The sequence below is a fragment of the Stegodyphus dumicola genome, chromosome 1, assembly GCF_044657685.1.
Source record: "Stegodyphus dumicola isolate Sdum_Otavi_A_Nest chromosome 1, ASM4465768v1".
NCBI classification, from domain to species: Eukaryota; Metazoa; Arthropoda; class Arachnida; order Araneae; family Eresidae; genus Stegodyphus; species Stegodyphus dumicola.
In genome coordinates, this window is record NC_140768.1 from 9,774,191 (window position 1) to 9,797,003 (window position 22,813).

General features: G+C 29.6%; 1 protein-coding gene across 2 annotated transcripts in view; it reads right to left on the reverse strand.

The window, feature by feature from the left end:
* Mondo (MLX interacting protein mondo) overlaps nt 1-22,813 on the reverse strand; it is a 102,400-nt gene that overhangs the window by 21,676 nt on the left and 57,911 nt on the right. For both annotated transcript variants that reach the window (XM_085812642.1, XM_085812639.1), the window contains exons 10-15: nt 21,923-22,082; nt 16,248-16,359; nt 11,688-11,740; nt 10,210-10,320; nt 6,051-6,138; nt 4,444-4,543 (exon numbers count right to left, since the gene is read on the reverse strand). In XM_085812642.1, coding sequence (XP_085668768.1) covers nt 4,444-4,543; nt 6,051-6,138; nt 10,210-10,320; nt 11,688-11,740; nt 16,248-16,359; nt 21,923-22,082 — 624 coding nt within the window. The remainder of the gene's footprint in view (nt 1-4,443; nt 4,544-6,050; nt 6,139-10,209; nt 10,321-11,687; nt 11,741-16,247; nt 16,360-21,922; nt 22,083-22,813) is intronic.

Genomic DNA, 22,813 nt, shown 5'->3' on the forward strand with positions numbered 1-22,813 from the left:
AAAAAAAAAACTTTAAACTCATCACATTTTAAAATCAAAAATCAATTTATGTTAAAACGAGAGCACAATCAATTTTGAATATTTATATTAATGCACAGATACAGATAGGATATTATTAAGGTATTATTTAAAATTTTACTGTGATTAAGCAATATTTATAATTTTTAATATCATTAGAATATTTGCAGTTATTTATGGTTAAACAAATCCTATATATATATATATATATAGGATTTGTTTATATATATATATAGGATAAATTGAAAAAATACAAAACTATTTGAAGTGGGGGATTAAGGATTAGAAACTCCTCCTTGAAGAAAGATTCAGTCTTAGTCTTAAAGAATCCTTCATGAAGAATTAACAGAAAAGAACTCACACAATAATGTTATAAGTGGAAAAATTCTTAAATTACTATCTTCTTTCATCAATAATCTATTTATGAAATTTAAAAACTTGTGCTCACATTTTTATCCAATCATACATTTGCAAGTCTTGATCCAAAATCGATACATACGAGTATGTAAATTTTTATTTAGTTTTCTACCTTGACAGTTTTATTGGCTTAATAAATTATTTCAGGATGCATTAAAAATTTACAAAACTGCAAGTATAACATTAATTTATGTGCATGACAATAATTTCTCTGGTTACATCTTTTACATTCAAATTTTTCAAATTCATTAAATCCTATCTCATACAATGAAAAATTTGAAACATAATTTAAATATTGTATTATTATGGTTGGTTATTTAAAATATACTGCTAACACAATTAAAATTATTTTAAGCTAATTAAACCATTTTTTCTCAGAACAGTCACTGCTTAGAACAGGTACCTTTTATACAGTTTCGTAACCTGTGTAGAAAGGTGCCAATCACAAAACTGTAAAAGTTTCATACGACCCAGTGTAGCAATAGTTATTTTCAGATGACAATTGAATAAGTAAATTAATGTTATGTCTACAAAGGGGGAAATCTTAACTTTCAAATTTAAAATTAATTTACATGTGAGAAATATGGTTGAAAATAATATTGTTACAGAAATCAGAAAAATTCCATTCAAGAAATATTATGAGTAATTTTAGTACATAAAAGCTAGAAAAAACCCAGAAAAGCTAAATACACTTGATGATACCAATCAAATTATAAAAGACAAATTAACTTGCAGTCTGGAAAACTTCAAATCACAATCACAAACAAACAAAAGTCTAAAGCTAATTTTTAATTAAGTAAATATAAAAAAGTAAATATGAAAAATTATATAAATGTTTTTCTTAAATAAACGTAATATCTACAACTGCCAATTCATAAAATGAAATCCTTTATGTAGAATGACATCAAAACATAAAAAAGGAATTTCAATTTTAAAAGCTCTGTATTCATAAAGCATTTCTGAAACATACCAGCACTAGTGGACAAAGTTTCACAATGGCTAACCAATTTAGTAAGCAATGAATGAGTGGCTGGCTGCACACTTGTTAGGAATAACTTATTCCTTATGATAATTAAATACTTGTCATATCATGCATACTGTGCAGCACGTGTAAGCTCCGTCTACTATAACGAGACTATTTTAAATAATGATATTGTAATTATTTCCATTTTATTATATATATATATATTCTGTAAATAGAAAGTTTCAGTTTTCCAATTAATATAGAACTATCAGGTTAAAGGAAGTATATTATTGCTTAGATAAAATTTTAAAAAGATAAAGAAAAAAGAGGATTTCAATCTGCAAATTATTACACAATATCACATATATCCAGGTTCATACTGAAAGCAGATGATAATGCACACAAGTAGAATTAAAAATTCTTCAGCAGATAGATGTTAGAGACATGTTTTATTCATCATACTTATAGTTTAAAATATCACATGCTACAAAATGTTATTAAAATACATAAACAAAATTAATTTTCAAATGATTTATTTTGTTGCAATGATGAGCAACATACTTTTATGATGTCAAAGATAGATAAAAGGCATTTCAAACTATCAATGGACAAGTGCTCTCATGTTTCTGACCTTTATTTGTGGCAGATAAATCTTTATACACAATGAAAACAACAACTCTTCAATGTGTTAAAAAAAAAAAAAAAAAAAAAGTCTTCCCCCCCCCCCAATTTTTTTTAATTCAGTCTCAAAAAAGATGTTATAATCTTGTACTAAATGCATGACAATAATTAACAGCAAAACAGTGTAAACACTATCGAACTTGAAACATTTGAAGTGAAGAAATACTGTATGCTTAGAAAGCATGCAATTATATAATAACATAATTAACTATGTCTGTGTTGCTTGGAATGCATACAACACAGACATGGTTAATTATATTGCAAATTTATTTTCTACCTTACAAGTTAAAGCAATTACCTCACAGCAAAATTTTTGGGTCTATATATTGAACTTGAATTGCCCCCTCTTCCACCTCAGTCAATAAGAAACTAGAATTTAAACAAAATTTCAGTTCTACACTAATTTAAGGAATGAGTGCAATTTAACTCTTCCTTAACCCATTCATAATATATCTGGTAGCCTATTTGATGTTGAAAAACTTCTACAATACTTTGTGTAACTTACATGAAGAATTATGAAATGAAGCAAAGCTTTTTTGAAATGACATCAAAATGGAAATCTTGAAGTTATTTTCAGTTTTCAATAATCATATAGTATGCAATCTACAGCTTTTAGTTAATTATATATTATTCAGACGGCAGCACTAAAATTGGTTGTTGTTTTAATGATTCATTCTTCTAGCCATTTTATCACAGTTTCGAGTTTAAAAATAGTGCTTTGGTGATGCCATCTAAGAGATAAACAAATAACTAAAAACGGTAAATCAGATACCAAATGATTGCTCTCAAAAGCTAACAGGTTTCCAGCAAAATGATTTGAAGACTTGTTATAAACTAATGAAGAGGCCTTTCACAAGTGAAATGGTTCATTTTCTGAGAACCAAATTGTTTCTGATTAGAAGGTCAAGAAAAATTTATACCATTTGACAAAAGAATTAAAGATTATTATAGAAAAAGAAAAGAAAAAAACCCTTCATCTCGACCTCACCCTATTAAATACACAACTTATGTTATTTGAAAGTGTTAAAAAAAAAGAAAATATGGGCAAATTATATGGAAGTTTATTACAAAATTCCACCAACACCAGCTGGAAAATAAGCATATTTTCACTGCTTAACTTTCATTAAAAAAGCCTGGCAGCAAATGACTTACAGAACCATGAATTCAGTCTGGAGGAAATTACGGCCTGATGGCATTGCTGGCACAGTTTTTGACATTTAGAATTTTTTTTTAATCTATGATATTGAGTTTCTAACCTTGGACTTAGAAGTTACCAATGAACATGTGGAAATCCATAAAAATAAGCTCAATAAGAAAGAAATGCAGTAATTTCAGAACAGTAACAATAAGTCTTACAAAATAAATGTCTTCAGATGAAGGAAGAAAAGATCATTCTAGTTCTTCTATACACAAAACTTTTGTAAAGGGCACAAGATGCAGAGTTTTCACATAATGATATCAATCTCATAAAACAGTAGCAGCCTTTAAGCCCATTTTAAAATGCAAACAACAGCAGCACAAAAATATTTGAAAACATAGGCAACAAAAAATCACTTAAACAAATTTTTAGAGAAATGGAGATAAAGCAAGTCCCAGGCAAAGTCTAATGATGTTTAAGAGGAAAGGGGAAAAAAAACAGGAAGATTGTTACCTGGTGTTTTTATGGGAAGTGTATTATTGTGCAAACAACATATCTTTCCTTCTTCTTCCTTACCACATTCCACTTCTCTTTGTACAGGCATAGTAAAATTAAATCAAGTTTTTGTCTACTTTTTCTATTTAATATTGTGCACATCCCTTCTATCAGACTTTACCATTTCTCTTGGTTTTGTATTATAAACCTGTACACAAAGTACTGTTGTAAAGTTTGAATAAGTAATTATCTTCAATCCAAGAATGAAATAAACCATTTTACATTTATTTGTATGGAAAAAATAGTTTCAATTTATGAGCCTTTTTCATGATGAATGGCCTTCAGGAATGAATTAAATTTGCAAACCGAGGTTTTACTGTACTTGTTTTCCCAACAATATTAAATAGATATTTCAAGTTAAAACACTAGCTTAGTACTTTTATTCTAAAATATAAAAATGAAGATCTAAATAAAATAGTTACTAACATTCACAGTTGCTACTGAGTCAAGAAAATTAGCAGTAGTGATCAATTTTTAACAATGAATTTTTACACATTTTTTAACAATGAATAAAAGTCTTATGACAGCTTTATAATCAGCTATGATCTATTTACAACTTGTAGCTTTAAGATCTTATTAACTTTCATCCAAATTTGAAAACTGCATCAGCTTCTCTAATTAAGCATGGTCAATACTGGGAAATTTAAATCAATTCAGAAAAATGTACTACCTTATTGCTTGATTCAGTTCATCGATTTTCTTCTTCAGCATTTCGACTTCCTCTAACTGTTGCTGCCTTTCAGTTTTCAAAGTGCGAATATAGTCAGCTCCTTTAAAATAAAGAAAGTTTATATCAGAGAAAAAAGGTGAAGTATTTAAAAAAAGATGGGGAGAGAAGAAAGTAATTATTAATTTATGAATTTTCCCTTTTGTTTCCTTGAAAATTACTTACTTCAGAATTTTGAAAGAAGACAAATTTGCCATTTATAACTTAATATACAAACTCTGTGTTTGCACAAATAGTTTATTCTCCAAAAAAGAAACCACCCAATATAAAAATTAGATATATATTTTATATTACAGAAAATGTCTCTAATATAAAAATTAGAGACATTTTCTGTAATATAAAATCATAGAATATATTACCCATATTTTCTATTTTAGAAACTTAAAAAGCTATACCAGCATATCATTTTTTAAGTTTCATTATCAGTCATAAAAATAATGTATTACTAATTCAAAGGCATAAATGTAAAAATATTATTTACGTATTTAATTAATGGTTACATTTTATTCATAGCCACTTGTTAAACAAATTCTGGCATTTCATAAGGATTTCTGACCGAATTCTGGTATTTCATTAACAGTCAATTTATTTATACTGACAATTTTCCCATAAAAAATTTTTTTGTTGATATATTTGTATTTACGTTTTGTAAATAATTTTTTTACCAGATTTCTTTCATCCTCAATTTCATCTTCTATATACATTTAATCTAACAGATTTTGGTAAGGTTTTGATAAATAAAAGAAAGATGTTTTATTAATTATATGGAATAAAACAGAGATTTATTTTTGAAATACGAACTGTGAGAATTTTGTCTTGCACAAGCAACTTTTTAAAAATTAAATTTAAATTAAATTTTTAAGAATTAAAACAGAATTAAATTTTTAAGAATTTAAAAGAATTAAAAAGAGCAAGATTTTATTAAAAAGCTTTATTTTAGGATCAAAATAAGATGTATAAAAATGATCTCGAATTCTTTTGTAGACAGATGTAAATCATATCTGCACGAGGGAAAAAACTACACAAATACAAAACTGGTTGTGCTTCCCATTTACAATTTTCTATTTAAAAAGACATTTTTAAAACTCTATCGAGTTTTCTGAAAAAGTGATTACAAATCTTAATCACTCAAATGGCTTGATTTGTTTGATTACAGTAAAAAATTCAAGAGCTATCTGCCTAAAGGGTTCGTGGAGGGAAACTGGTTTGTATACTTGTTAAACAAGGGGAAAACCATGAAATGGCCATGTAGCGAGCCCATTTATTGAGATTCAAACCCTGAAATACCAGCATTCAGCAATTTTACAGCTCAGCAGCTGGTGGGCCTAATGACTCAAATGAGCTTAGTTTATCATTAAAACATATACTATTAACACAAATTTTATCAGACAAAATAATAACAAGAATTCTAAATGATGATTATTCTGTTATTTCAGGTAATCAATATTTCAAACAATGAAGCACTTAGGAGACCATATAAATTATTATAGTGAAAAAAAAATGCTTTTTCTAAAATATGGAAATTGCCACTGGCTTATTTTTATAATTACCTCTTTGTAGCATAGCTGCTTTGCTAACTTTTGAATTTGGTGTCTGTCCCATTGGTGGCAGAAGATTGTGTAAGGACTCGAAGCCAATCTGCAGAGAAATGGATGTCTAATTTATATATAATAACTATAAGCATCATATATAGCTTATTATTATAAGCATAATATATAACTAGGGAGGATATAGCTTATTATTATAAACATAATATAGAACTAGGGAGGAAAGTGAAAGTAATTAAACATCTTTGCTTTTACATGAAATGTGATGATGTAAACAGAATTAAACCTTCAAAACAAGTAAATTATGCAGCACTAATATAGATAACATTAAAGATATACCCACCTTCCCCCAAAATTATAAATTATACTAATAACATAGGTGTCAGTAAAATGTACAATTAAGAAGTATGTACAGTAAAATACCAAGATCAGGTGGAAACAAAGAGATGCCCTATAAAACTAGCTCATCAAAAAGTAATTCTTTTGGCTTTCCTTTTTTTTTTTTTTTTTTTTTTTTTTTTTAAATCTTGAATACAAACTTTGAGAAGGTTTTAATTCTTCAGAATGGTTTGAAGAATGGATTAAGGTAAATCCAAACTTTTCTGCAAGTTTAGTTCCTTTAAAGTAGTGATGACTAAATGACAGCCTGTCAGGCCATACAGACACTGCCAATCAGTTTTTTATGAATTGTATAATACAAATCATGTGTGTCAATTTATTAAGTATTTCATGTTTGTAGTACCTGTATCTACTAGTTATGGACAGCATAAACCTTTATTTAATTGGTTTTATATATAAAATAAATGGAGTAACAACTTCTATCCATGAATGTGTCTGCAAAATTCCTATTACAGCTGCCCATAAGCTTCAAGTACGGGAATTTCAAGACAAACAAATGATTGAAATTCAGAACTAGCAGCAAATATTAACAAGTCTTCTTATGAGATAATACACATTGCATACTTAATTTTGAAAAACTCAAAGGTAATAATTTTATTCAGGACTTTGCATTTCTTACAGACATCATTCAATATTTAATTGGTCGGAATTAACAGCTATGAAGAATAAGATAATGATTTTTCAAAGGATGAGACATACTGATTATTTCAGAAAGAAACTATTTACCTAAATTAACATTAAACAAAAATATTTTGATCCCTTTCTGCTGATTGTTCAGTTTTTAGAAAAAGAATATAAATTTCATAAAATATGCAAATTGCATTTGAAGTTAAAATCTAGTTTAAAAGATTTTGATATATTTCTTATAATAATCCATTCAACAGAATTCAATCAGAACCTGAAATTAGACTAACAATCATGACTACAATTAGAATTGTACACTCAAATTGCAAAACATTAACATGATTTGTGGAAATTATTATGAGAGCAAAAGCTCACCTATGATAGTTCCACTTATAAGACACTAAGCTCTTGAAGAGTGATTTATGCTTGATGATACTTAAGTTTGTGACAAACTTTTTCTATCTCATGAAGATTAACAAATTGAACTCAGAACAATTGTCAAATATTCTCAATAATTCCAGATCAGAAATGAACACCAGATCCTTCCTAAAACGCTTTAACAAATCCTGTTGTTTTTGATATATGTTATAGTTACAAATAAAGATGTAATCATTAACATCTGAATAACATTATTGGTAACAATTATATTTTAACAATAAACATTCTGATAATAACGATCACGATTTTGTGACCACCATACAATTTTAAAGAATTAATCTTCTTTAATAATTTTTGTTTTATTTTCAAACACCCCTCCTTTAATACTCATTATTGTCAATATTTCTCCCTCCCTTAGTAGCCATTCGTAATTTCATGAATAAAACTGAAACCTTAAGACCAGTAATGCGGCATTTTAGATCTGACAGAAAAACAATAATGCCCCACAACCACTTAGCCAGCAGGTGTTTGAAAGTAACATGTCAGTCCCAAAAAAAAAAAAAAAACCCTTTAATAGAAACAAACAAACAAAAAAAAAAAAAAAAGGCTAAAAGCCTTCAGATTTTACATTATGCCCAAAGGAACCTTTTTTTTTTAACATTTTGAGTGTTACCTTTATTTATTAAATATCACGTTCTTTGCACTTAAACCATAAAATTCAATTCAGCAGCAATATCGCAAAATAATTTCAATATGAGCGTACCTTTAGAGTTTTCGATATGCAGTCTCCCACGTTGGAGATAAAATTCTTTTTCCCCGTATATTGTTGCCATTACTCGCTTTGAAATCGTTGAGTTTGTTAAACAAAAATTTCTTAAAGTGTTACAAAATATGAAATACATAATAAAGCAAATTCTAAAGTAGGGCTTCAAGATACCCATATTCGGTGGAGGATTACATTTTTCACAATTGGATGGTTCTTGTACCATTGTTTTATCACAATGCGAGATATACATACATTTATGCAGATTCTTCATTATTTAATTTCTTTAAATATAACACAGAGCAATAATTTTTGGTGGCAACAAATTGAAAAGTGAAACGGGTATTTAAAGTTTTCAATGCAAAATGCTAAAACAAAATTAACAGCCCTTCTGGGCTAATGACCTTTGGGCTAAAAAAAATCTCAAAAATATTCGCTGGCACTTGAAGTTTGGATGTTAGATCATTCTGGATCTGGACATCTACACCTTGTACTTTGTATTGTATCTGTAGATTAAATAATTTGTCTGCCATTTTTAAATTGCTCTAAACCTCCAAATTATTCCTCTCTCCAATCTCACAGTACATTCCTACAATTCACCTATATTTCTTTCATGTTAAATTGAATAAATAAATGTGTGCATCTTTTTAAGTGAAAAATTTAATGAAACTTACTACATTTCCCCACACTGGTGATCAGCAGACTGACTGCCAGCGACCAATAATCCACAAGTCACTTATGACAACAGACTTGATAGATACTGATGTCCTTCAACTTATTTTAATAATCTTTCTTAATTTTTCACACTGATCCATACTAATAACTATCAACCCACAGGTCATCAGTAACCAGTGCCCTTGAAGGTCATCGATGTCTCCTTTGGTTTAATTTTGACATTAGTAATGTCTTTAGTATGCAGGCATTCCAAAATTTATAGACTTCAGTAATTAATGGCTTTGCTGGTTACCTGTGGCATCTAGTTTAGTTTTATTTTAACAATTTAAATACATCATCCTAAAGTAGTCATAATCATCATTTAGGTAGTCATCATCATCATTTAGGTAGCCATATGATTAATGGAAATGACATTTCATATTGTCAAGTTCAGCTGATTATGTAAATTAAATAAATCAGCATTCAAAACTGAAAGAACATACTACAAAACACAATGCATAATGTTTTATTTATACTACTTTCTTATTTTAATAGGGGTTAAGAGGCAACAGAAAATTAATTGCTGTACTCTTTTATTTTCATTATGTACCAATTTATTTTTAACAGATAATTTATTAATATTTTTATATTCTAAATTATGTACAAAAACAATTTCTAAATACTGTGATGTTGTCTGGTACCAATGAAATTCTCCAACGCATCTTACACTTTTTCTTGTACTTCCTGTACAAATTTCCCATTTTTCTGATATTTGTGATATTTCTGCTATTCTGCAATAATCCCTTTTTCTTAACAGTCTAGTTAATTAGGAATTGACTATATATATACAGATATATACATTTTCTGGCACGATATATTATGTGCCTAACTTAGAACTCTTTTTGGTCTTTTTCACATTCTTAAAAATGTTTTTTATTATTGTAATTCAGATTTGATTTTAAGAAAGTTTCAATTCACAACTTAAAAATTTAACATTTACAACATCAAAAATCATTCTGCATAAAATATTTTTTCATGAACAAAAATTAAAAATATAGTTATATATGCATTTTGACTTAACCATTTACAGGGTTAAATTTTGTTTCCTATTTAATAATTTTAAATTATAACATCTTAAATTACAGTACCATACTAAGCATTATGTAATCTAAGATGCTTCAGATGCAGAAACATGTCTTATAAAATCATTACACCTCATTCAGATATATTCTTAATGCTACAGGTTGAAGGAAAAGAAAAAGGGAAAAACTTTTTCCAAATTTTAATTATTATTATTTTTTAAATCTTTGATCAACAAATAACTACAAAATGAATTTTAGAAACCTTTATATTGCATCTTCTTTTCTGCTCAGCATTAATATGGCAGACTCTACGGTGCTCTTTGTACTGGATTTTTTCTTCATCTGATTTCAATCTCACAGTCTTTGATGCAGACTAGAAAGGAAAAATATTATTTTTAAAAATTTTAAATTTAAAAAATAAGTTAAAAGTTTCATTTTTCTTCTAAAAAATATCAATTGTTACCTAAAACTTAATTAAAAAATAATTTCCATTTCAGAAGCTGTCACATTTGCTTCTGCCTTTCTTTTTTCAGTGTTAAATGTTATAAACAGAAAAATGTCTGAACATTAAAAAAAAAAAAAAAGTGTACTACCCTTTGAAAAAATCTGAAATGGGTATACACACAAATAGACACATGATCTATATGTAATTACAAAATTGTGTCTTTCATTCAGTTTTATTTCACTCAGTTCAGGTAACAAAGGAAGTTACTAAAAAAAAGTAATTTTATTTATAGCTCTTAATAACATTTTGAAGCAAATGCTGTTTTTATTTTAAATCTGATAAAATACATTTTGATATAGTGATTTCATAATTTCTGATTCTAGTTCTTTTATCTAGCTATAAATAAAATTACTTTTTTTAGTAACTTCCTTTGTTACTTATCTGTTAATGCACTTTGATGATATCAAAGATAACTTAAAATACCTTTCGGGGTTAATAATTTGGGAATTAAATCAACTATCAAATAAGTTTCATTACTGAATATGATAGAATAACAGAAAAATACACACCATTGATAAATTTTACATTCACAATTTCAATATTTGCATGCAACGTATAAAAAATAGAAATATCATACATTTCACAACTATTTAAAACAACTATGGATATATTTAAGTTTAGCTTTAGATTTTAACTAGTTTAATGTGACTTCTTTGCCCACATATTTGTACTCATTTTAGTTAAGTCTCATATTAATTTTCCATTGAGTGTTTGTAAAAATATCAATTTTTTCTCATTTTTTCTGAAATAATTCAAATTTTTGACAAAACCTCAACTCTTTGGAGTAACAAATTAATTTTTATCCAGTTATAAATATTATCTGTCTTTACATATTTATATTAATGATAGCAATTTAAAGTCTGAAGTCTTTAAATTGATGATATTTTATATCTGAACCTACTTATACTTATATAAGAAAATTTTAAAACATTAATTATATCTGAACCTTCCTGTTTATTTTATTTACTTTTGAATGCAATTTATGCACTATTTAAATTTAATGAAACAAAAACATTGAAAAATTTCCCCAAGATGCTTATGATAAATGAATGATATAAGATTCAAATATGATATATAAGATTCAAAATACCTAACACAATTACTGCAAGCATACTAGATTCTTACATACAAGGAAATACCCAAGATTTTATAACATTATAATGGAAAAAAAAAAAAAAAAAAACATTCAAACTAGTAACAAAGGGAAAAATAATAATAATAAAAAGTTATCTTACATTTGGGTCAAAGGAAATATTAGACATTCCTGGAGAAGGACTGCAAGAAGAACCTAAATAAATCACACATAAAATGAGTATAGTGCAACACAGTACAGTTACATATAAAATCAGTGTAACAGGCACATATGCAGTGGCACCTCGATATATGACATATATTTGTTCTAGATACTTGGACTTCTACCAAACTGGAAGTAAATCAAATTTCCAATAAAAAATTAAAGAAAAAATAATTAATCTGTTCTTATAAAAAAATCCTATTGTTATATGTAGTGGGTGAAACATATACTCTGTATACATGAATATTTTCCTAATTTATTTACCTTTTTACTGTCTCTTTTCTTTCCTTAGGTTTCTACTTGAACCAGGTTGAGAATCAATAGGCCTTACGTTAGCAGGTTTAATAGTATCCTTGTTTTTCACAATCATAGATACCGTTATTCTCATCATACGGTATGAAATAGTTAAGTTTTGGTAAGCATGCCATCTTCCATACTTTTAAACTGTCTCTTTGTTCACTTACATGGTGACTCTAATCATTTTCTTTGTTGCTTTATGCTTCTCATTAACTTTCTTAAAACTCGACGTTAAAGAATTTAAAAAAGTGTATGCGAAAAAACACAAAATCACATGAAAATTCAGAGCACCGGTTGTTAACTGAATAAAAGCAACAGACTTGCTGATGCTCAAGGCAGCTATAACACTGCCTCGAAAGAATAAACGTTGATTGCATTTGAGTTGTATTCCAAACAAACACTTTCGTATCTAAACAGGATGCATATTGAGTTGGATTCATTTTAAAATGGACGTATACCAAAGTGTCACTGCATAAATAAACAGAAGAAATACATATATATATACACTGCCCTCCAAAAATTAAGGAACAGCATGTTTTTTGTGTCTAATTTGAGAATGAAGCAACATAGAAACAAAAAATTTACAGGACATGTACACTAAACAGATCTTTTTAATGAATGTAACATAGAATGTTTTTAAAGTTCAACGCAAACATGAATTACAACAAAAAATTGCACTTCTGGCAAAGAAATCCAATTAGGAAAAATAGGGTGGCAACATTACAAAAATGGGTTCTAATAAGGAATGTGTCCACCCCTAGCTGCAATACACAGGTGGCAGTGACATTCCATGCTGTCAATTAAGTTGTTAGCCAATGAAATCGGAAGCAACAACCAGACAAGGAGTAATCCTTGTTCAAGCTCATCTAATGACCTTGTAGGAAGACTTAAAGCAGCAACCTATCTCCCAAGGTAGTCCCAAAGGTGCTCTATCGGATTCAGGTCTGGGGATTGAGCTGACCTTTCCATCCTCTCCATACCTTGACCCTCAAGGTATTCTTCAGCAACTAGAGCTTGGTGCAGTTGCACACTGTCATCTATCAGAAGAAATCTAGGACCAATAGCAGCATACATATACATTTTCCTGTGCCCGATGATTCCGGATTATGCCCAAGTCCATTATTGCCGTTCCAAGATCAAGCCTTAATAGAAAATGATCCTGGATAACCTGGTTTCGAGTTTGAGTTTCCCAAAATACGAAAATGGGCGTAAATTTTTTCAGATGATTTTTATCAAATCTTGCCACACAACGAAAAAGTTAAAAGATTGCTGAATTGTGCTGAAAAAAATTCTGTTTATTGTTTTTTGTTGCAAACAACAATGCAGTTCAGCAACGCAAAACTGAGTAGTTCTGAATTTAATGAATGGAATCACTTAAATTAGCACTTAAAACTTCATGAAAAAAGTAAAATGCATTTCCAGAATCTACATCTTTGGTCCGCTTTCTTAGAAATGTTAAGAAAGAATAAACCTGCTGATTCGGAATTTCAAAATTTATTAAAAAAAAAAAAAAAGAGAGACTAACATTGGTGCGATGTTATTGAAAGAATTATCTATGCCATTCAGTTTTTAGCCAAACAAAACTTAGCCTTCTGTGGTTCCAGTAACAAGTTATTCAAAAGAAATAATGATCTTTTAAAGTGTATAGAAATTATCACAAAATATGACCCTATCCTCTCTGTATATATTAATAAAATTCAAACTAAAAAAAATATGCTTCATTACCTTGAAGACAAAATTCAAAATGAAATAATTAGCTTCTTAGGGGGTAATATAAAGCAAATTATTTTTTAAGTAAGGTCAAACAGACAAAGTATTTTTCTATTTTACTTGATTGCACCCCTAATACCAGCCATCAAGAGCAGATATTAGTTTGTATGAGGTATCTTAATTTAGAAAATACAGACATGAGTATTGAAGAAAGGTTTTAGTATATTGGTATTACAACTGATACGACCGGTGAAGGAAGAACAACATTCTTATTAAAGAATTTAGTGGAAAATGGTTTAGATACTAGTAATTTAAGCAGCCAAAATTACGACAATGGTTCAAACAGGAGAGGTAAACAGTTTTCGAGTAATTATGCTCAAATTGTTGCTTTCTGAATTAAAAAGCTAACCTAAGTTTAACATAATGTTGCGTGCGTACGGGTTCGTTATGAAATGAATGCACAAGTCCGATGAAAAATGAACAAAAATTTATTATTATCACAACAAAAATGCTTAAATTTTCTCAAATTATCATGCAGTATTACAATATCTCACAGTAGTTTTCTTTTAATTACTCAAATGTCCAATAGAACGTAATTCAAAACAGCTAAAGAACGCTAATCCGCGAATTCGCTACAATCAACAACAGTAGTTTTCTAAACAACAACAAACTAAGCAGCAACTACGAAATGAGATGTTTTCCTCCTTTTACTTAATGCCATCATGCTCCGCACGACCTTGCACCTATTCTCGTGCAGGCCTGTGTCTAGCCTTCGTGTCAGATAGCTTGGATTTACATGGATATTCAGCAAAGATTAGGGTTAAGGAAGAGAAGGTGCAGGGTTGGAAGATGTAGACAATTTTGTTCCTATTGCACTCTCTCAAGATGATGACAAACTAACCTGGCACGTACTACTAAGAATGGCAAGAATGAAGATGAAGACAACATCCAGAGCAAGAAAATTACGTGGAAGGAAGCTCATAAACAATTATAGAAATTCATAAGATTTTTCAAGAAACATTCATCTATGTTAGTACAGGATATTAAGAAGCTTCATCAAATATGCAGCAAAATTTTAAACTACAATCATAATCTTGTAAGTAGGCAGAGATTCAAAGTTATACATCATCGTACTAAGAAATTTATCATTTTTCATGTGATAATAAATATGTTAATTCTAAATTTTGTTTAATTTTGTTTTTCTGAAATATAAAATCACATTATGTGTTTTAATTTTAAATAATTTGTGCAATTTTTGGTATTGTTTATTTAATTGTGGGTAATAGAACAAAAAATACTACCGAAAGACTTCTCATGCTGCAATTAATATAGACTGTATTATAAAATATAAGCAAGTGAGTTCTAGAAATATATATTGAATTATTCAAAAAATATATTATTTGGAATGAGCATGGTCCTACTGCTGCCAGTTAAAACAGATTCTACTGTATTTTATTAATATATAAGACGACTATATTTCTAATCAATTAAAACAGTTTCATTACATGGATATTTTGGTTAAGATTATTTAATTATTTGACATTTTGTTACCAAAAAAAAAATATTTATTTTGAAATGCTTTAAATTGTTATGAGTAAATTTACAACTTTCAGCAGTCCCAGAGCTGCATCAATTTTTCCAAAATTCAACATTCATTTTTTTAAGCCAGCCGTGCTTTTAAATAACATATATGTGGAATTGTACATTAGTGGATACCATCACCTTGCTTATGGATCTATGTACCAACCTAAACAACAATCCTACTAATCACAGTAGACTTAAAACACATTTTCTGAGACCAATGCCTATATTAGTTATATTAAAAAAACTTCTTTTAATGTAACTTTTAATTCTAGAAACAATTCAAAATCAAAGAGAACAAGGCCAATTGCAAAGCTGTCAGTTGTAATAATATACTTGGTAGTGGTATTTTTCAGCCAAAAAGTGTCACACAATGAGTGCAGTATGACTATGTGTGTGAGGCATAAACATTGCAAAAACCTTTTTCATGCCCCTTTCTACATGTGTTGGTCATCTAATCAAAATACCTTAAAACACAACTACCAAAAATAATAGTAAACAAGAAAATAGGCGTTCGTTAGAGAGAGAGCCCCAGACTGTTTGAGGAGACACTTGTCTCATTTAAAGATCATTAATTGGAAGAATAAGGCCAAAAGTAGCACAGGCTGAAATGATGAAATTCTAAAGAAGGCCAAGGCCCGCTGGCTATCAAGTCACTGAAAGGAAGAAATGAAGAGTTGAATCAACAACCTTCAAAGAATATCAATCTGAGAAATTCCAGACCATCCTTTTATACAAAAGGTCCTCTTCCTGAAGTTATAAGTTAAAAATTATGCAAAAAATCCAGAAACCTGAAGTTATAAGTTAAAAATCTCTAAATTATACACTTTACAGAGGGGAATATGCCTAATGGAGAGAAATATATGAGCAAATATGACGCATTCTTATCACAGTGACAAACAGTAAAACTTACCAGGACTGTCAGGAGCAGGAAGAACACAAGATGGAGGGGAATTTTGATTGCTGAAGACTTGGTTGGCAGTTCCCATTAAAAGACTACGTTGGAATTCATTTACTCCAGCAGCCTATAATGCATAGAAAAATATAATTATGTAATAACTGCTTCTAATATACATTTTTAATTATACATATGCACCAAATACAGAAGATGCTTACAATAATGCTTTGTAATGTGCTTGACCAATTGAATTTATATTATTATTGAAGTTACTCAGCATTTTTAGCTCAGAAGGGCTATTAATTTTGTTTTGGCATTTTGCATGGAATCATCATCACTTTTCAAATTAAGGCTACCAAATATTATTGCCTTGTATTATATTTAAAGGAATTAAATAGTGAAGAATTGGCATCAATGTATTTATGTTTCTCACACTGTGATAAAACCATAGTACGTAGAGCCATCAAACTTTGAATAACGTAACCCTCCACTGAATATGGGTATCTAAAAGGCCAAATTCGGAATTTGTTTTATTAACGATTTTATATTTTGTAACACTTTAATGAATTTCTAATTAACAAACTCAGCATTTTCAAAGTGAGCAATGGCAGTACTGTATGGAGGTTGGAAAAAAACATTTTTATCTCCATCATGCGAGACTGTGTACCGGAAATTCTAAAGATATGATCGTTTTAAAATTAAAATCAAATATGTTAAAAAAATTGACCCCTTTGGATGTAATGTAAAATCTGAAAGCTTTCAGATTTTTTCTTTTTTTAATTTTCTTTTCTGTGCATATATTAGTGCTTTCTTTTCATAGTAAACATGTAGATCCCTGCTTTCATTTTAAATAAACCATCATTTATACATGCACACTCCATTGTCTTTAAAATTAATTTTGAATTAACATGGCTAACATGTATAAATAATTTCTTTATTAACAACTCTTCAGATACTGGCTGAGTTCAACCTGGTATCTGGTTTATTGACATTGTGCACAATGAACAAGCTTGTTTACCCTGGCAGGAGCCAGAGATGAATTCTTAAAAATAACACTCATAGAGATTATTTTGGAATTAAAAATAGAAAATATGGTAACAAATAGATAAGAAAATGAGGAAATTTTCTTTCTAATAAATCCAAAACTTCAATTTTGGCTCTTTTTGTATACTTCTAGTAGAATTATTAATTGATGCAGAATCTATGAGGTCCCCCAACTTCTATACCAGCATCATCATCATATGATCTCATCTCAAGACGAGTAAAGTAGACGATCAGCTAATAAGAGGCAACATTCGATACAAGGGAATTTGGCCAATGTAGAACAAGGCTGAAATAAAGAAAAATTGATTCTCCTTCTCCTCCTGGAAGAGGAAAGTAATGATCTTCCCAAAAGAAGCAGTACATGGAGTTAATAAATGTGCAGGAACCATGCCAAGGAGGACAGGAAAAGATGAACAATGTCAAGCAGCAGGATCAAAAGGAAACCCCTTACCAACACTGTGAGAGTTTAGCAGTTTTGTGCAATTGGTACAAACTCTGTAAATTCAAAAATTCATACCAGGTGAGCAAACTTTTAGGAGATCTCATAATCCCTATATGACATGATCATATTAGGATTTATCTCCGGTTATGTCAAGGACCACCACCCCTTTTTTATGCGTAAATTTGTCCTATTTCACCTTGTTAAGCTCCTATTTGACTTAGCTATTTCATAAGATTCTGTATCCATTGTTAGTATTAATGCATTTGTTCGGGCTGACAATTTCCCTAAAAAATAAACTCAATTGATGGACCAATAGTTGAACTGTAACATTCGTTTCTATCTGTACCTGCCATACGACACAATATTGCCGCACGTACCAATCTAAGAAACGATGATGAGAATGAATGGAAAATTAGTTCTAGCCATGAGACGGAAACATGATGCTATTACTTTATACTATTTAAAATTCTGCATAAATATGCATTAGAATTGAGCCACTATCTTGAGGATAAACTTTTAAAATCTAACAACTCTTGGCAACACGAGTCAGTTTTTTATTTGAAGACACCTTAAAAGTCTTCTACAAAACATACTTTTTGCAGCCCAGGATTAATTTTTCCAAAATGATCTGGTTGTCCCCTCCCTTTTTCCAGCCCTCAATGGAAATAAAAGAGGAGGCTGCAAGAAGCTGTCAGACAATACAAGTTATTCTGTAGAATGAACTGCTGTTGAGTTTAAAGCATTCAGTGCTGCCTGTACTCAGTCAATAATTTTATAATTCACAATAATTACTTTGTGTTAAGCATAGAGGGAAAAAAATCTGTATATCATTGTTTTATATGAAATATATTTCTGTGTATTTTTTCTCAGTAAAAAGTATCATTTGAAGCTGCACTGAAAGTTCTCTGGCCTGCATTTGAAAGATGTTTATCAACTACAAAGATGCAACAGTACAGCGTGTTTCAAAAAGAATATATGTATTTCGAATGCATATATTTCTTAAACTGCATGATATATGAATATGAAACTTTACACATATAAGTACGAACCCTCTCAAGTTCAGATTACAGATGTTACAGATGTTCAATAAGTCCTCCATCAGCAACACGAACAATATCACATCGATACTCAAATTCCTCCCATACTCGGGCAAGCATGTCCATTATCACTGATGTTATGACAGTACGCATCCGGTTCTTTACCTCTTCCAGGTTCTGTGGGAGTGGTGGCACATAAACGTTGTCTTTAATCAAACCCCCCAGGGTGTCAAACTCGAGAACACAAAATAATTTCTGCTTCAGAGTAGCCATTTTAAATATGTGACAGTTACCACGCAAAACAGAAGACAACTGACATCTAGCAGCTATTAATATAAACTAGATTATGTATTCATTTCACCAATAGCTGAGCCAAGGCACAGTGACTGATAGTTTGGACAAAATGGCAATTTGTAATACGTATATTACTTTTTGAATCTTGGTGTATAATAATATACAAAGAAAATTTAATAAGCTACAAAAGATTGGATTTTTTTTTTAATCAGAAAGCTAGAGGACACACATTTGTAACCAATATATCATAAAACTCGAAATCTGCTACACTGGACATTATTAATAGACTTTCCACTTAACTAGCCAGTCAGGCATTAATATCCATTTAAGAAACTTATGTCAATAGCAAGTCACATGTTATAATCACTTTAAATTCTGCTGTAGTTTAAAGCCATTTCTAAGTTATTAATTACAACAACTATCAATTTCTTCCCAAATTTTAGATAGAAGTTGTTACAAAACAATGACAATATTTTTTCCTGAAAAGGATCAAACACTTTTTCAACATATTTCTTATGGAAATTAATAATATATGAAACAAAATACATGTAGTAATCAATCTGTGTGCCTAGGATATTCATATGAATTATTCTAGTGGAAATATTCGGTGATTAAATGGAAGTAAGGAAGAAAATAAGTTTCACCTAAAATTTTTAAGTAAGTCTAAAATTTACTCTAAAAATGTCAAAAACCTAGACAAAACGGAAGAAAATATCAATAATCATGCACAGACAACTTAACAAACTTATCAGTGAGAGATATTAAAAGTTACAATTCGTTTAAATGATGAGTGAGGATAAATTGCATTTTGTACAACATAGAAATATGCGTGAGTTATACAGTTTTCCTATGTATCAGATAGTGGCAACGAAGATGCAATTAATGTCCAATCTTGGTATTTTGCTGATTTTGCCAATTGATGCTGTATTAAAAGCAAAACTCTTAAGCAGCAGTTGCCAACCAGTGGTTCATGAAAACATTTTGATGGTCTGCAGAAAAATTGGGGCATTATTTAATATTTTTATGAAGATTCGGTATAAAAAAAATGATGAGTAACAAAACCTATTATGGAATATGGATTATACTTTAAAAAAAAATTAGCTACTACTTTTAGCAAAATTCCTTCTGAATTTAGTGACTTTTTAGCTATTTTTGCAGGTGTATCTAGAAAGTGAGAGTTGGCATCCATGGATATGCTGCTGCTATCAATAACAGCGTGAATTGGAATTCTCTTTCCTTTTGAATTACAAACATATGCTATTTTAGTTGTTAATAACAGAGTTTTTCTCGATGTCAATAGGCAATTTGATGGATTTTTACGAGACCCATCTGCACTCTTATTTATAATTGCATCACTGGAAGTTTCCGTTTTTGTTTTGTCTAACTGTTGATCAATGGCACTATTGCAGAATAAGCGATGATTATTAAATTATCAATAGTTAAAAACTGATGGCATAACACTTTCAGTTTATTGATATTGCTTTTGCCAGTTTGTTCTTGTTTGCCAGTTTGTTCTTGCTTTTCGTGAAGTTCCTTTTCAGTGATGTGGAAATGTGAAGCTTTCTGTACAAAAAGGTAAGATTTTGTACTTTCCATATAATTTTTCAATGTGAACGAAATATGTGTATCAGCGAGATGTTAATCCGTGTTTTGATTGTTACTCATAATCAGGAATGTGGCCTGAATTTCCATAAAGGCATGCTGCTGAACACCAATTGTTTCAAAATTGTATTAAGAAATGAAAATTAGAATTACATGTATTGGAAAGTTGAATATTGTTTTTTGCATATCAATATGTTGTTTTTAAGGTCTGATTTAAGGGATTTTTTTTAATAATTCATATTGGTGGTCTACCAAATATAAAATTATAAATGTAGTGGTCCGTGAAGTTCTATTGGTTGACAACCACTGCTCTTAAGTACTTAAACCAAATTCATCTGATAATATTATTGATGTTGTTTACTTATTTATAACAGGGTTGCCACACAAACAGAAGAATGAAACTTCCCAACTTTTCTAATTGTGTTTTAAGAAAACTACAGTGTAGCCCTGTAGTTGTTGGCTGCGCTGAATGTAAATTAATTACATTACTACTTGAAACCACAAAAGTTTGTCCATTACATATCACTTTGAAAGGGGAAAACTACTTTTGAATCCCTAAAGTATTATTATTAAAACTATACTAACAGTTGCTCTTTTCAATAACTTTCGAACTAAGTTTTTGCCACACTAAGAAAACTTGCTTTACTGCCAGAATGATGCTTATGCAACACATAATTCACCAAGAAAGTGATGTGCTTCACAATGTTGGAATAAAAATACTTTTTTTTTTTTAATCACCATACGAAATTTCCTGACTTTTCGGTCTTTTTTTTTCGATCAACTTTCAGATACTCTGTTTTTTCCTGGTAGCGTGGCAACTCTGTTATATGTAATGATTTGTTTCCTACAGTATAAGTAAAAAAATCATTACTGCTAAACTAGTCTGAAAATGAAATGGAATCATCCTTACAAAATGGTGGAAGAAGCACTTGTGCTATTTGCTGAATGAATCAAACTGTTATTAAGAACAAAATCATGAAGATATAAAACAATTAGGAAACCATAACTGTAAATATAATACAGTGCTGGAAATACAGTTTTGAGATCTCATAAATCCAATGGGCCAAGCGTGAAAATATATTATTTATAATTACTGGTTGACCAAACTATGTCTCAAAACTCCTTCTTGCCCCTCCCTCCCAAAGTGATCAGCATCATTTTAAGCAAATCTAGCAAGCATGATACTTTTGCAAGTCGTCAATGAAAATTCTCTCACTTAAGTATCAGTCAATTAATTGTTAAACATCCAAAAATATATGTGAAAAACTTACTGTAGCAACAGGAAGAGGTGAAAATACAAAGGTATGAGAACTGGTGCTGAGAATGGGTCGAATAATGGTGACTGGCGAGGTTACACTTGCTGTAGCAGCATTTGTAGCTTTGATGACTGTTTGGCTAATATCCTGTTGCACACATGTTGAAGTTGCTGAAGTAAATGAATAACAATTATACATTTTAAATAAATAAAAAAGACATTTTTCACATTTTTAATAAATTCACGTATTTTTTATTAAATTCCACTCTTTTTTTCTCCTACATATACAACAACAGAATACAGACATGACAGTATATAAATCTTGACTATTCTATCAAAAAACCTACTCAAAAGAATATCAATTTCAATTCTACAGTATTGTAATAATATAAGATACAGCAGCATTAATAGCACTGTTAATAAAATCATACCACAACCAAGCAACTGTTTTTTTATTTATTATAGTGCATATCAAATAGTAGTCATAATAATGCCATTTATCAGTGAATATCTGAAATTGACCCTTGTCAAATGATGGGCCCACTGTACTACATTATTTTGATATATTAGAAGCTGTCTATAATTCTTTGTAACATATTGTTAAGTTTACTGCCAACATCAACTCTGATATGGTATTTTAACGTGATGATAATATGACATGTATGGAAAATTTATTCCTAGAAATAACCCTACAAGAAAGAATAACATCATTATTCAAATTTTAGTTATGAAAGCAAGTCACATCACACTCGACAAAATATGCTACAAAGGCTGCCACACCGTAAAAATCTACAGAAAAATTTTGTCCCTTTGGGAAGTGAAAGAAAATAATACATTTTTCTTATCTTTTGTAACATTTATTGTACAATATAATTTCTTTCATTACTTATGACCTCTTGCCAGCATG